Source organism: Piliocolobus tephrosceles, chromosome 19 (assembly GCF_002776525.5).
Source record: "Piliocolobus tephrosceles isolate RC106 chromosome 19, ASM277652v3, whole genome shotgun sequence".
Taxonomy (NCBI): domain Eukaryota; kingdom Metazoa; phylum Chordata; class Mammalia; order Primates; family Cercopithecidae; genus Piliocolobus; species Piliocolobus tephrosceles.
Genome location: NC_045452.1, coordinates 17,048,418 through 17,063,151, shown reverse-complemented (window position 1 = coordinate 17,063,151; position 14,734 = coordinate 17,048,418). Strand labels below are relative to the sequence as shown.

Sequence of the window (14,734 nt, the reverse complement as noted above, 5' to 3'; positions counted from 1 at the left end):
AGGGACTGCTCACATTTACCATCTCTGTTGTTTGCAACTTGCTCTTGGCAATCAGCTAGGATTTGGACTCCAAGTGCTTAGGGGGTAGGCTGATAGCCAGCAACTGGCATTCTTGGAAACTGCGATTCTTGACATCTGTCTATAAAACAGAGCCAGTAAGATCTGTCCGCAGAGAACACCTGGAAAGCGTTTGAAATCCTTGAAAGAAGAGGGCTGTGACAACACCAGCTGGTACAAAGGATCTGGAATCCTCTCAGCTATGGGTGCTGCCCTTGGGAAGCTCCCCTACTCCTCAGTAAGGGAGAGGGACCTGCAAGTGTGGGACCCATGTGCATGTCCTTATCTGGGGGTAGAACAAGAGTTGTGGATTCTGGAAGGCTGGATGGACATCAATTCAAAAGAGGCACTGGGCAGCTCGAGGCAGTGTGGTGAGGTCCTCTCTGGACCTTAGTCTCTGCCAGTGTAAAATGAAGGGGATGGGCTGGAACAGCATTAGCATTACCTGGGAACTCGCCAGAAATTCACATTCTAGGCTGGATGTGGTGGCTCACGCCTGTAATCCCAGCACTTTGGGAGGCCGAGGTAGGTGGATCACCTGAGGTCAGGAGTTTGAGACCAGCCTGGCCAACATGGAGAAACCCCGTCTCTATTAAAAATACAAAAGAAGGCCTGGGTCTGGATTCTGACCTTGAGTAGCTGTGGAACCCTGGAAAGTGATGCTTTCCCTTACACTGACTTTTGGTGAAATGGGAAAAAAATAGCAAAACTGCACAGGGTCACCATGAGATTAATACCCAGGACGCTAGCAGAATACCTGGCAGAGTTATTATGACACAGTTTGCTCACAAAATGTTATTTTCCTTTTCTCCCTTCTTCCTTCCTGCTATGTGCCAGGCACCGTGCTAGGTGCTGAGGGTCTGGAGAAATAAGGCACAGTTCCTGCTCTCAAGAAGTTCAGCCTAGCTGTGGAGACAGACACGCACAACCACTAAGAGAGTGGGATGGTGGCATATTAGTATGATGAGGGTAGAGATAATAAAAACAGGCTGGGCGTGGTGGCTCACACCTGTAATCCCAGCACTTTGGGAGACTGAGGCAGGCGGATCACTTGAGGTCAGGAGTTCAAGACCAGCTTGGCTAACATGGTGAAACCCCGTCTTTACTAAAAATACAAAAATTAGCCGGGCATGGTGGTGTGCAACTCTAATCCCAGTTGCTCGGGAGGCTGAGGTAGAAGAATTGCTTGAACCCGGGGGGCAGGGGTTGCAGTGAGCTGAAGCTGTGCCACTGCACTCCAGCCTTTTATAAGACTCTGTCTCAAAAAAAAAAAGAAAGAAATAATAAAAATGATGATGGTGGTGATGATGACGGGAAGAGCTAACGTTTCCATACACTCATACTGTGCCAGGCACTCTCAGAGGACTATCTTGTTTCATTCTAGCAACCACCCTGTGAGGCAGATGCTGTTAGCAACACTGTACCAAGGAGGAAGCTGAGAGTCAGAGCCCAGAGTCATATGGTAAGGGGGTCCGAGGACCTGGGATAACGGGAGAGTAAAAGAGCAATGTTGGGCTTGGGGCAGGCCTCAGGGAGGAGGTGATGATACCCTGTACTTTGAAAGGTGATCTGGAGCTCCTCAGTCGGGGCACATGAGGAAGCAACCCAGGCAGAGGGACCAGCAAACACAAAGGGGTGTGTGTGTGTGTGTGTGTGTGTGTGTGTGTGTGTGTGTGTCGGGAGGGGAGGTGAATGAGAACTTTGTGATTTAAGTGCCTGATACTCATTCCTGATTAGCATCATTAGAACCCGCCAGCTGAGGGATGTCAATTCCATATGGCCCTACAGCTCTCCTTTCAACAAGGGCATAGGAGTCGGCAGGCTTGAGAAGAGACGGTACTCCTGCAGCAAGGAGGGGCCTGGTTTACAGAATTATAAGCAGCTATACTATGTCATCAGTAATCACAGCCAGTGAGCAGTACTTCCTCCGCCTCTTTATCTAAAAGAATATGGGATACTGAGGGGATTAACTCAAACTCTTAATTCTACTTTTGGAGCCTCTTCAGCTTTGGTTTAAATTTCAATGGCTCAGTTTTGCTGTCAATTCACTGGGGTCTTGGGTGAGTCACAGCCTCCACTTTCCCTTCTCTGGACCCCAGTCTCTGCCAGTGTAAAATGAAGGGGATGGGCTGGAACAGTATTAGCATTACCTGGGAAGTCGCCAGAAATTCACATTCTAGGCCAGACGCGGTGGCTCATACCTGTAATCCCAGCACTTTGGGAGGCCGAGGTGGGTGGATCACCTGAGGTCAGAAGTTTGAGACCAGCCTGGCCAACACGGAGAAACCCCGTCTCTATTAAAAATACAAAATTAGCTGGGTGTGCGGCGCGTGCCTGTAATCCCAGCTACTTGGGAAGCTGAGGCAGGAGAATCGCTTGAACCCGGGAGGCGGAGGTTGCAGTGAGCCAAGACTGTACCATTGCACTCCAGCCTGGGAAACAAGAGCGAAATGCCGTCTCAAAAAAAAAAAAAAAAAAGATTTTCACATGCTGGAGTCCCACTGCAGGCCTAGAGGGTCAGAAACTCTGGAGTTGGGGCCCAGATATCATTTGCTTTAACATGCCCTCCTAGGAATGCTGCTGAGAACCACTGGGTTAGAAAATTCCAAAGGTAAAGCTCTTACAGCTGTAAAATTCTATTTGTGCTCTAAGGTATGATCATTTAGTAGCATTCTCTTTGCATGGAAGTATTTCTTGCCCAAGAAAGGCAACCCTTCAGGGTAAGAAGAGAAGCTTGCTTTGACTAGCTGAAATCCGGAACCCAGGTGAGCTTTTCCAGAAAGTCTTAAGAGTATGCGGCTGACTTTGAAGCCGGGTCTTTTATTGACTTGTTTATTTTTAAGTAGTAAGTCTTAAACTTGGCATGTGATAAAAGCAGTGGTTTCTGTAGTCAGAGAAATAAAGATGAGAGGAGAGCTGCTTGCTTTTCTCAGCTCCAAAAACCCATGACTCACTGTGGGGTGGGTGTGTCTAGGGGAGGTCAGGGGTCCTTTGAGAGGGCAGTTCCTCTCCCTGGTTCAGGAGCTTCCTGGTGTGTAAATCCTGGACTGCCACCTCCCCCTTGGAGAGCACTGATTACAAAACCTCGGAAGAGCCACCAACAGCCACGGTGGCGATTACAACACAGAGCCGGGTCGACAAGCTTTCATGAGGTTTGGCAAGACAGTAAGAATGGAAAGAATGTCTCGTCTTAAAGTTTTCCCAGTATGGACTTAAGACGAAAAGTCATCATCAAAAAAGATAAAGAGTGATTTCACGGAAATGCGATGGTTTCTTCATGCAAGAATGGAGAACGCCCAGACCATCCTCTGGAGAAGTGTGGCCGTTTGGGTCAAGGCATGTCGGTTCTCACGGTGTTGGTGTCCAAGAACAAGCACCTATGAGACCTACTGCCCAGCGATTTCCAGGGATTCCTAACCTCCACTTGGTGGTATCTCAGGAACAATGTGGGTGTGTAAATATATACATGTATGTATGTGTATATTTATATATGTATGTGGGTGTGTGTATGTATGTATTTCAAGAGATGGGATCTCCCCGTATCGTCCAGGATGGAGTACAGTGGCGCCATCAGGGCTCACGCAGCCCTGACCTCCCAGGTGCAACCAATCCTCCCAGCTCTGCCTACCGAGTGCCTGGGAGCGCAGGCACACGCCCGGCTAATTTCTGTATTTTTTGTTTTGTTTTTGTTTTTGTTTTGTAGAGACAGGGGTCTCGCCATGTTGCCCAGGCTGGTCTCGAACTCCTGGGCTCAAGCGATCTGCCCGCCTTGGCTTCCCAAGCGCTGGGATTACAGTCGGGAGCCACTGCGCCCAGCCCAATGCTAATAAATACTACAACTGTTTTTTTATAGAGCACTGGCCACGTACCAGGCATTGTTCTAAGTATTTCACATTTATTAAGGAATTTAATCTTCACAACAAGCCCACGGAGGTAAGGACCATTATTACCCGCCAATTACAGGTGACGAAACCTCCTCCCAGGGAGGCTGCGTCATAGAACTATAAGTATCTTGTCACCAGGGTGCAAAGAACCACGGACCAGCACCCAGGCGCCAGGTGCCCTGGGCTCGGCTTGGCTCGAGCGCCAGGCTGCCCTACCTACGGAGCACCGAGGTGGGCTGACCCGGAGGGTTTCTCCGACCACTTTCTGCTCAGGTTCTCAGAGTCTGTGCGGGTCCATTTGAGGCTGGGTCGAGATAAGAGCCCAGGCGGACACGTCCCGAGATCCGGGTCTCTGAGGCCTGGCGGCGGGCTGTCTGGCGCCGGGTCCCCTCTGGCCAGTCGCCCCCAAGACGCCAAGTCCCGGGCTTCGCGGTCCTGGGAAAAGGGACTTCTAGCCTTTCTCAGGTGTCCATGTCCGGAGAGCCCGGTGAGCCAGAAAGGAGCTGGCCAAAGCCCAGGCGGCGGGACCCAGCACAGCTGCCCAGCCACTGCCAACCACGCAGTCCCTTTAACCCCGAAAACTTTCTCCCTGGATTCGGGACCCCAGCAGACACACATTGGCCGCGCGGTGGGCATCCGGACCCGCCCTCTCTCCTTATCTACTGGCTGTCGTACACATCTATCACAAGCCAAGGCTTCCTAATGGCCCAAGTTCTTATCAATCAAGAGTGGGAGGAAAGCTGGGCGGGGCCAAGTCGGAGAGCTACACGCCAGCCTCATTGCCCTCCCTGCCTCAGTGACTAGGCACCCGGAGGCTTCCCAGGGGACCGAAGCTGGGTGCGGAGCACCAGGGCGGAGGTGTGGGGGGCTCCAGGGACTCACCGATGCGCTGTCCCACTGGAGAGCTGAACGGGTTCCCCAGGAGAAAGTCCATCGCTGCTACCGCCGCTGCCACCAACCCCGGGAATCAGCTGACAGCAACCGCCAGCGCCGCCAACCCGTCACGTGACGCACCCGAAGGCCGGCGAGGAGGCGTGGGCGGAGCGGTGGCAGAGCGGAGCTGGACCACAGGCCCCGCCCTGACGCGCAAGGGTTCCGCCCCCGAGGCGGAGGGCGATGACCTCATCGTCGCTTCCTAGGCGGCGGCGGGCGTCACGCACGACGTAGAGCCTGGGGGCGGGGCCCGGGAAGCGCGGTCCCCTTTAAGCCACGCCCCTGACCTTTTAGGGCGAGGTCTACAGGACCCTTCACATATTTGGGAAACTGGGTCGTAGACCAAGGAAGTGACTTGGGTGAGATTACACAGAAGCCGAGACTTAGTGTCACAGCCCTTAATCCTTGGGATCTCACTGTGACTGCACACCTACCCTGGGTGACAGCCTCTCTGGGCTGCTGTCTCCTTGCCCCGATAGGACTCTTCCTGTTTGATGTCAAGGTCTCCCCGCTCCAAGATGCACGCTGCTTGCAGCCCAAATTATCTTACCTTAAAGATGTAGTCACGAGTGGGGCTTTGATACCCGTCTCTGCCATCAATTTACTGTGTGAGCCAAACACAGCTCCTATTTTCTCTAGATACTGGAATTAGATCAAGGACTCGTAAGCATTTTTTAAAAATATTTTATTTAGGTCACAGTCTCCTTTGAGAATTTGGCAAAAGCCATGAGCTTTTCTGAAGAAAAAAGGCAGCGATAGAATTTTGCTTATAACCTCAGGGAGTTTCTGGGGTCCCTGAAGTACAACCGTGGACCCCAAGCTAAGAATCTCAAAGGCCTTTTCCAGCGTTGAGATTCTAATCTCTTCAGCCTTCCTGGCTGTGTGTGGTGTGTCTGCTGACCCCACACACTAGATACCTATCTATGGGTTATGACTTTTTCTTCTGACATGTACTCCAAAAATACAATAACCATGGCCTTAGTAGTCTGGCTACTGTGGGTGCTTTAGTATTTATTGTAATGTTTGTGGTTTTTAAATCTGAAAGACTAGTAAATTGACTGCACAAATTCTGGATGATAGAAAACCTAAATAAAGCGAGGCGTGGTGGCTCACGCCTGTAATCCCGGTACTCTGGGAGGCTGAGGCGGGCAGATCACAAGGTCAGGAGATTGAGACTATCCTGGCTAACACGGTGAAACCCTGCCTTTACTAAAAAATAGAAAAAATTAGCCAGGTGTGGTGGCGGGCGCCTGTAGTCCCATTTACTTGGGAGGCAGAGGCAGGAGAATGGCGTGAACCCGGGAGGCGGAGCTTGCAGTGAGCTGAGATCCGGCCACTGCACTCCAGCCTGGGCCACAGAGCGAGACTCCGTCTCAAAAAAAAAAAACAACCAAAAACCAAAAACAACTCCATGCAAAATGATTACTATATAGCTATTCAAACAGAAATGGAACTATATGGATTTATTTATTTATTTTTAAAGACATACTGTCACCCAGGCTGGAGTACAGCGGTGCAACTGTAGCCCCGATCTCCTGGGGCTACAGCCTCTCGAGTAGGTGGGACTACAGATGCATGCCACCATGCCTGCTAATATCTTTTAGTTTTTGTAGAGATGGGGTTTTGCTATATTCCCCAGACCGGTCTCGAACTCCTGGCCACAAATGATCCTTCTGACTTAAGTCTCCCGAAGTGCTGGGATTACAGACATGAGCCTCTTCCTCTGGCCAGTATATGGATTTTATCAACACAGTAGATAGGGATGTAAATGGCAAACATTAAGTTAGTACAAAACTGATTAAAACTGTCTTAAAAAAGAAGTGTGCTAATAAGGAACAAACTCATTTAGTAAGTGTTTCAATTTACTTTTTCAAGAGTTTTAGTAATATCATGCCTTACTGAGGGTTAAAATGTTCAAATTTCTTAAGACTGACAGTCTGCATAAATGTAATCTATTAAATCCTTTAAGCGCTTACAGACAAAAATCAAGATAACCTTGCCTTCAAAATTTAAAGACAATAGTATGACAAGAGTGAAAGCCAGCTAGATAGCTGAACAATGCAAAGATCTCAGATGGCATTCCTACAATCACATTTGCTCGGGACTTGAGATAATGGAAAGCATTCTGATGAATTATATACGTGATTTAAATCTGAAAGTAGCTTGGGGTAGAAAAGAGCCTAAGGTTTGAGGTCACCTGTTCCACTGTTCTTATTCTGCCTTTGCCATTTACTAGCAGTATAAACTTGGGAAAAGTACATTTTCACATCTATAAAGGGAGATAACATTCATAAGGCTTTGTGGGGGGATGAGTGAGACAAAGTATGCAAATCACTCTAACAGTCACTCAGTGATACGGTAGTCTCTTCCTTGCTGCCTTTCCATAAGACATTAGCCTTTTAATTAATCATATTATTTCACTATTTATGACTTTTAACACCTTGTGTTTGCACTGAAATTTTTACCTTGAAAGATCTTATCTCCATATATCCAATGTTCATATTATTAAAACATTCATGTCAGGCTGGCTGGCTGCAGGTCTAGAGACAGGGAAGTGATTTTAACACTATTCTATAGATGGGACTTTGGAAGCCTATCAAGATTAAGTAACTTATCAACAGCATTACTGACTAAGCCAGGACAGTACTGAAACATATCATTTAGCACATGATTCAGATGCAACCCTTATATAAGATTAACGAACATTTTCTTGATTTAGGCCAACACCATAGTGCACATAGTTTTGTTTGCCAATACATGGAGGTGCAGTTATCAGATTCACTAAATTTGCAGTTTGCAAAAGAGAAAATGAAAGCCTCTACAATGTTAAAATTAATAGAAGTAGAGTAAGGAGTATATTAGGAAATGGCTAAGATTAGAAATTAAATCTCCATTGTGGGCTGATTTTTTTCTCAAGAAAATAGTGGTAGAATAGAGTGAAAAACAGGTTTCATAATTTCATAGCAACTGTGATTATCATGATTAGGGAAAAGACAGCTGAGACTGGACTACAAATATTAAAAATGTGATTTTTAATAATATAAGTACAAAATTTTATTTCTTTAAACAACTGTAATGGGATTTGGATCAAACCACTAGAATTTATTTAAAAAACAAAATAAAACAATGATATAAAAACTGCAAGAAGGTCTGAATCCAAAGTTTTTCCTCTAATAGTACCAAATACCACAAGGTACAGATTATTATACAAATGTGTACAAATTTTAAATACAAATACAACAGGGCTGGGTTTCAAAAGAAAACAAACAAAAAGCAGGTCCTCATCAGGATTTCATTAATGTATATAAATGACAATGCTAGGATTAATGTCTTCCTGTACTATCCATGTCTTCTCCGCCCCTCCTAGATACCCTGTGTCAAACAGGAAACTTCCAGATGGAGAAGAGGCATGGTATAATGTTCCTTTTTTTTTTTGAGACTGAGTCTCGCTCTGTCACCCAGGCTGGAGTGCAGTGGCTGGATCTCAGCTCACTGCAAACTCTGCCTCCCGGGTTCACGCCATTCTCCTGCCTCAGCCTCCCGAATAGCTGGGGCTACAGGCGCCCGCCACCTCGCCCGGCTAGTTTTTTTTTTGTATCTTTTAGTAGAGACGGGGTTTCACCGTGTTAGCCAGGATAGTCTCGATCTCCTGACCTCGTGATCCACCCGTCTCGGCCTCCCAAGGTGCTGGGATTACAGGCTTGAGCCACCGCGCCCGGCCCAATGTTCTAATACATGAAATCAAGTTAAGATTTCTGTTCCTCTTGATTTTGGTTCCCAAACAATCCTGTTTCTTTCTCTGTATTCCCAATTAAATCTCAAAACTGCTCTGAGCTGAGAAAGGGATTCAGCAGCCAGAATACCTTTAAGCAACATAGCCCTGTGACAACACTGGTGGGGAGAAGGGAAGAAATTAAATAGGATGCAGACGGGCTACACTGTCCCCGAAGATCTACTTTGATGCTGCAGTGCTGTCTAGGCCAGGAGAAGCAAGCACAGTTAGCTCAGAGCTTGTTGCTGGCAGAGAATCTCACAGCAGATTTAAAAACCATCCTGAAGTGCTCAACTGTCTTCTTTCCAACTGGGAAGCAAAAGTCTGGTTCTCTGGAAATAAGGGCAGCTGGGGATGGTAACATTCCTCTTTATTTTACTTTCTAGACATTATTGAAGCCCATGAAGTTCTTTGTAAAGAATTAGAATCCTAACACAATGATTCCTTTTTGAGGTAAAATACCTTAAAATGTAAATGATTCAGAGTTTTTGGAACAGATCAGGAGGAAGGAAGGACAGAGGGAAGGAAGGAAGGAAGGAAGGAAAGAAAGAAAGAAAGAAGGAAAGAAGGGAGGGAAGGAAGGAGAAATGACAAATCTGTATCTTCCACATGCTGTTGCTGGTGGAGGCTTTTGTTATTAAATTATATATACAGAAATTTACAGGATAAATTAAAATCTAAGAGATTTTAAAGAGTTAAATACACATAATTAAAATACACATTCACACACACATAAATAAACCTACAAGAGAGTGAGTTTTGTTTTGTTTTTGCAATTCACTTACATGTGGAATGCAGAACACTGTGTATCTGTCCACCAGGGGGACCGATAAGATGAATCCAAAAATCATGCTGGGCAAAGTTTACCCATAACCACCAAGTAACTAAGCAGCACGGCTTGTGAGGACTTGGTGGTTAACTTCATGCCGCCAGTGAAAGACACTAGCTCTTAGTTCTGCAGACTAAATATTCTGGGTTAGCTCAGAATGTATGGAGGTCCAACTGGTGGCACTGACAGCCTCACCCTCCAAGGTGTTTTTTGCTGCCAGGGCTCACAGAACTCCTTGGCCTCTGTTGAGGCCGCCAATGGTACCAATGATTACAATAAATTTTGAGACATGGACACCTATACAGTAGGAATTGGAATGAACCCCCTACTCAATTCACCTAAGCCACCTTCATAACTATAATGGGAACAAATTTTATCACCTCCCACCTGGGTCACTTCATATTGAAAGGCTTTGAATTTTCAGTCAACTGGCATTTTCCCGTTATCTTTCCTATTACATATTTCAGACTAAGACAGGTAAGGCAAATGGTCAGTGATGGGTCTGGAGGTCCAACTGAGTTTGGAAAATAATCACATTTTAGCTGTCCATAAAGAGATGCGCTTGGCACCCAGAACAAGCCCCCAGCCCCCAAGTTACATTGATTTTTAAGGCAGATTTATCCACCACAGGAGAAAAAAGAATCCCAAGCCTGTATTCATGCCAAAATTTCCTCTTGGCTAAACCTTTGCCATTTCATAAAATTATTAAAAGCAAAGTAGTTACAGTCCTATGTATATATTGTACATTATATATATATGTATATATGTATGTATAGATATAAAAATTTAAAACCTACACCCAGAGGCCAGTGAAGGAATCTGGAACAGTCATATATACACAAACCAGCAATGGTGTAGGATAAGGTTTCTGTCCCAGGATTCTTTGCTGTCACAGTCCAGGCATGATGTAAGCAATGTTGTCTAGTGTGTTTGACTGCAAAACAAAGAAAAATGTTCAACTGAAGAGTACTTTACCTTGGTTTCCTGACATGTTTCTTTGTTCAAGGAGAGAGATAAAAAAAATCAAATGGAGTTACAAAAACAGGTGAGAATGAAGATGGCATCCTGTTGTTTGTTATGCTAGGAACTTTTCTGCTGACTTCTCCCATTAATCCTAGTAAAAAAGAGGGAGACAATTCCTGTACCGTCTTTGGGTGTAGAACAGCAAACAGGAAACACAGGAATTGCGGTACCTCAAGGGCTGGAATGCTTCTTTCTTAAGCACTATTTTGGTCAATGGCTTGTTTTCTAGTTTCAGTGAAAGCACAGCATACATTTGATAATATAGCATCATGTTCCATGAGCTAACAGATGAAGGAAGCACTGTGTGTCACAAAGCCTTATGAGTCTGTGTCTGATAGTGTCATTATTAAGGCAGGGCATCTCTGATGCCCAATGGGTCTGACCCTAAAAATCCAGGGAAAACTCACCAAGACCTGTTTGGGACAGCCATTCAATTCAGGTAGTTGTGTGGTGAGACATGCCAAGGGGCCAAGGGCACAGATAATGGAATCCAGAAGCACTGACAAACTGCCAGACACAGCCACCATACCCTGAAAAGGAGAGGAGGTTGTTGCTTGAGTCACACTCCTGATGCTCTCTCTGTGTTTGGGCTGACTTCCTCACACAGCACTTTAAATCCTAGGCAGTTCTAATCTTACAATTCGAAACTTTATAGCAGAAATGGAAAGTTTACTCTGATAACTCTTTAAGTTGTTTAGAAAGAAAATGTTTACAACACATTCCTAGGTTTCCTTTCTATAATCCTAGCTCATCTTACCTTCTATGTGACCTTGGGGAGGTCAAATACTTAACTTCTGTCTCTTTAACAGGAATAGTAAAAAATGCTTTACTTACTCTGGAGAGCTGTTGGTAAGATTTGTGATTATGTATGCAAAGTGTATCTGTTATAAACTCCACAAATATAGCTCAGATGTGATTACTATGAGAATCCTATAACTCTACATGTATGTAGCTTTTGATAGCTGATGATATAATTTTTCTAGGTTGAGTTGTTCACTTTCAAAGAGAGGTGAATTTGGTTCAAATTTTAACATTTTATGTAATTCATATTGTCTATATATTTGTGATTCAAAGAGATAAGAAAGACTGTTGCTACTGCCCAGTTCTTGTATAATTTGCTTTAACTAGAAGCACTGTGAGGATACGTCATGTTGGGAAGCAGCACAGCAGAGTCCTTAAGAAAATGAGCTCTGGATTCAAGACTGCCTGGGTCCAGATCCTGGCTCCACTGTTCACTGTTTTGTACCTGGGCAAGTTGCTTACTATGCTGTGCTTGTAAAATACTAACAGCATCTGGAGCAGATGGGATTGAGATAATAGATATAATATACTTGGGATGGTGCTTAATACATGGTTAAGTACTCAAAAAATATCAGTAATTATGACTATTACTACCAAAATCTTGATCTTCAAAATTGCATTTCTGGCTGTCTTTTTGGTCTCTCCTTTTGGATATTTCTCCATCTCAACATGCTGTAAGGAAGAATAACCTTCCCATCCAAATCTAGCCCTCCTTTTAGCATCCATTTCTCTGCAAGTCACCATCATTCACATAACTGCCCAGTTTCAAGGCCTAGCCATCACTGACTCTTCCTTGCCCTCATCCTCCTTGTCAACATCTCCCCTCTATACTTTCTGAGGGCAGCAGCACAGTAAGAGGTTAAGAATCCGGACTTTGAGGTCACATTCCAAATTCAAGTCTCTGCTTTACCACTTAGGGGCTGAACTCTAGAGAAAGTGACTTCACCTCTTCAAGTCTGTTTATTCTTCTGCAAAACAGGGGGAACAAAAATTCTGTCTTACAAAGCTGCAGTGTGAATTAAATGATGTAATTCATATTGAGCACTCTGAACCAAAGTTGGGTAAGCATTCAATAAAATGTTAATATATAGGGAAGATAATAGCTAAAACCCCAAAAATATAATTAGCAATATTATTCCATTACCTTTGCCCTATAGTTATTTATAGCTAATTTATCTTTGTCACATCTAGACTAGGATTATTGTTATAACTTCTCCCCACTTCTGGTCTCTTTTCACTTCCAATCTAAAATAAAAGATATTCTCAGAGAAAAGTAAATGAGAGCTCTGATCTCATCCCTTTCCACTCTAAAAACCCCTGCAGTTCCCCAACAGTAAAGTATACACACTTCAGAATGTCTATGAAGTCCCTCTGCAATCTGGGTTCTGGCCTTAACTTTCTTAAGATACATATATATATACACATGTATTTTTTTATTTTTATTTTTTTGAGACAGGGTCTCACTCTGTTACCCAGGCTGGATGGTGAATGGAGTGCAGTGGTGTGATCTCGGCTCACTGCAACCTCCACCTCCCGGTGGAAGCAATTCTCCTGCCTCAGCCTCACTAGTAGCTAGGATTACAGGTGTGTACCATCATGACTGGCGAATTTTTGTATTTTTAGTAGAGACAGGGTTCTGCCATGTTGGCCAGGCGGGTCTCAAAACTGTTGGCCTCAAGTGATCCTCTCATTTTGGCTCCTAAAGTGCTGGGATTACAGGCATGAGCCAGAGTGCTCAGCCTCTAGCCTTAATTATCTAACTTATGCATTGTATGTTCTAGTTTTACTGCTAAAATGATGAACATTAATTTACTGTTGAACATATTATTTTGATAATTATATATCCATTATGATGTATGTTAAAAAAATAGAATATAACCCTTGAGATGTCATGAATGTCATATAAAAGCATAGACAAGTTTATTTAAATAAAACTGTAAAGTAAATAATAGTGTAAGTGGTATGTGGAAATTGTAAAATTACGGGGATCTATGCAAATGATTAAATTCAGGCCAAAAGTGGATTAGAGCTGGAGAATGGGGAAAAACTGCTAATGGGTACAGGATTTCTTTTAGGGGTAGTAATATGTTTTGGAATGAAATAGTAGTGATTCACAATTCTGTGAATATACTAAAAATCACTAAATTCTGCACTTTAAAGGGGTGAACTTTGTGCTTACTAAACTAAATGGAAATATCTGGGAAAATTCAGAATATGCTTAAAACAAACCATTTTTACTTCTAACTTCTTACGAAATTAAGAATGATTAAATATGAAAAATAAGTAAGGTCACAGAATATTTCTTCTGGAAATACCTATATCCATTCAGCTATCGAGCCTATATGAAAGTGCTGAAGTTCTTTCGACTCCTGCTAAATTTTTTAGAAACTAGCCAAAGAATTTAGATACAGCTTCAGCTCTTGTGGCCTTTGGCATTTTATTTGTTGAATAATTCAATTTCCACACTGAAGCAAGTGATTAGTTTTACATTCCTACACTAATTTCTTAGCTTAAAAATGGCTTTAGTAGCTTAGACTGGCTTCTTTGCTGAAATGTCTTACTAGAACTTGGTAGAAAGCGGAATTACTATACTACTGAGTTAGCTAAGGGGACAATATAGTTAGAAATTGAATATGGTGATAGAAACAAAACACGACAGCTGTGCAGGTTAAGTGATTTTTGAAATCGAAGCTTAAAAGGACAAAAATCTCCTTAGGGCACATAGCACTGTATAATTTAAGTGTAGAGTACTGGAGAGCTGGGAACCTTAACTTCTCCATTTGCTACCTATTTTCAAAATAGAGGAACTCTTAATCTCCTATACAATTGAATCTATTCAAGACTTTGCTGGAAATGCACAGAAAAATGCAAAGTCTCTTAGAAGTAGATAGAAGTAATCAAAACTGCTATGGAATTTGTACTTATCGTTTTTCTTGCCTTTTTGTTTGTTTGTGTGTTTTTTTTTTTTTGAGACGAAGTCTTGCTCTGTCGCCCAGGCTGCAGTGCAGTGGCCGGATCTCAGCTCACTGCAAGCTCCGCCTCCCGGGTTTACGCCATTCTCCTGCCTCAGCCTCCGAGTAGCTGGGACTACAGGCGGCCGCCACCTCGCCCGGCTAGTTTTTTGTATTTTTAGTAGAGACGGGGTTTCACCATGTTAGCCAGGATGGTCTCGATCTCCTGACCTCGTGATCCGCCCATCTCAGCCTCCCAAACTGCTGGGATTACAGGCTTCAGCCACCGCGCCCGGCCTGTTTTTGTTTTTTTAAAAGAGATAGGGTCTTGCTCTGTCACTCAAGCTGGAATGCAGTGCAGCAATAAGAGCTTACTGCAGCCTTTGAGCTCCTGGGCTCAAGCAATCCATCTGCCTTAGCCTTCCAAGTAGCTGGGTCTACAGGTGTGCACCACCATACCTGGCTAATTTTTAAATTTTCTGTA

The 14,734-nt window shown here is 44.2% G+C and overlaps 2 protein-coding genes across 15 annotated transcripts in view; both read right to left on the bottom strand.

The window, feature by feature from the left end:
- Window positions 1–4,998, bottom strand: part of TOM1 (target of myb1 membrane trafficking protein) — a 51,530-nt gene extending 46,532 nt beyond the window's left edge. For 7 of the 10 annotated variants that reach the window (XM_023222103.1, XM_023222100.1, XM_023222104.1 and 4 more), the window contains exon 1: window positions 4,824–4,952. In XM_023222103.1, coding sequence (XP_023077871.1) covers window positions 4,824–4,875 — 52 coding nt within the window. In that variant the 5' untranslated portion in view covers window positions 4,876–4,952. Of the gene's footprint in view, window positions 1–4,823 lie in introns of all 10 variants that reach the window. The other 3 variants (XM_023222107.1, XM_023222099.1, XM_023222109.1) reach the window with 3 other exon arrangements.
- A 3,478-nt stretch (window positions 4,999–8,476) lies between these two features.
- The window catches only part of HMGXB4 (HMG-box containing 4), a 38,964-nt gene continuing 32,706 nt past the window's right edge, over window positions 8,477–14,734 (bottom strand). For all 5 annotated transcript variants that reach the window (XM_023222126.3, XM_023222122.3, XM_023222125.2 and 2 more), the window contains 2 exons: window positions 10,906–11,028; window positions 8,477–10,409 (listed from right to left, as the gene is read on the bottom strand). In XM_023222126.3, coding sequence (XP_023077894.1) covers window positions 10,365–10,409; window positions 10,906–11,028 — 168 coding nt within the window. In that variant the 3' untranslated portion in view covers window positions 8,477–10,364. The remainder of the gene's footprint in view (window positions 10,410–10,905; window positions 11,029–14,734) is intronic.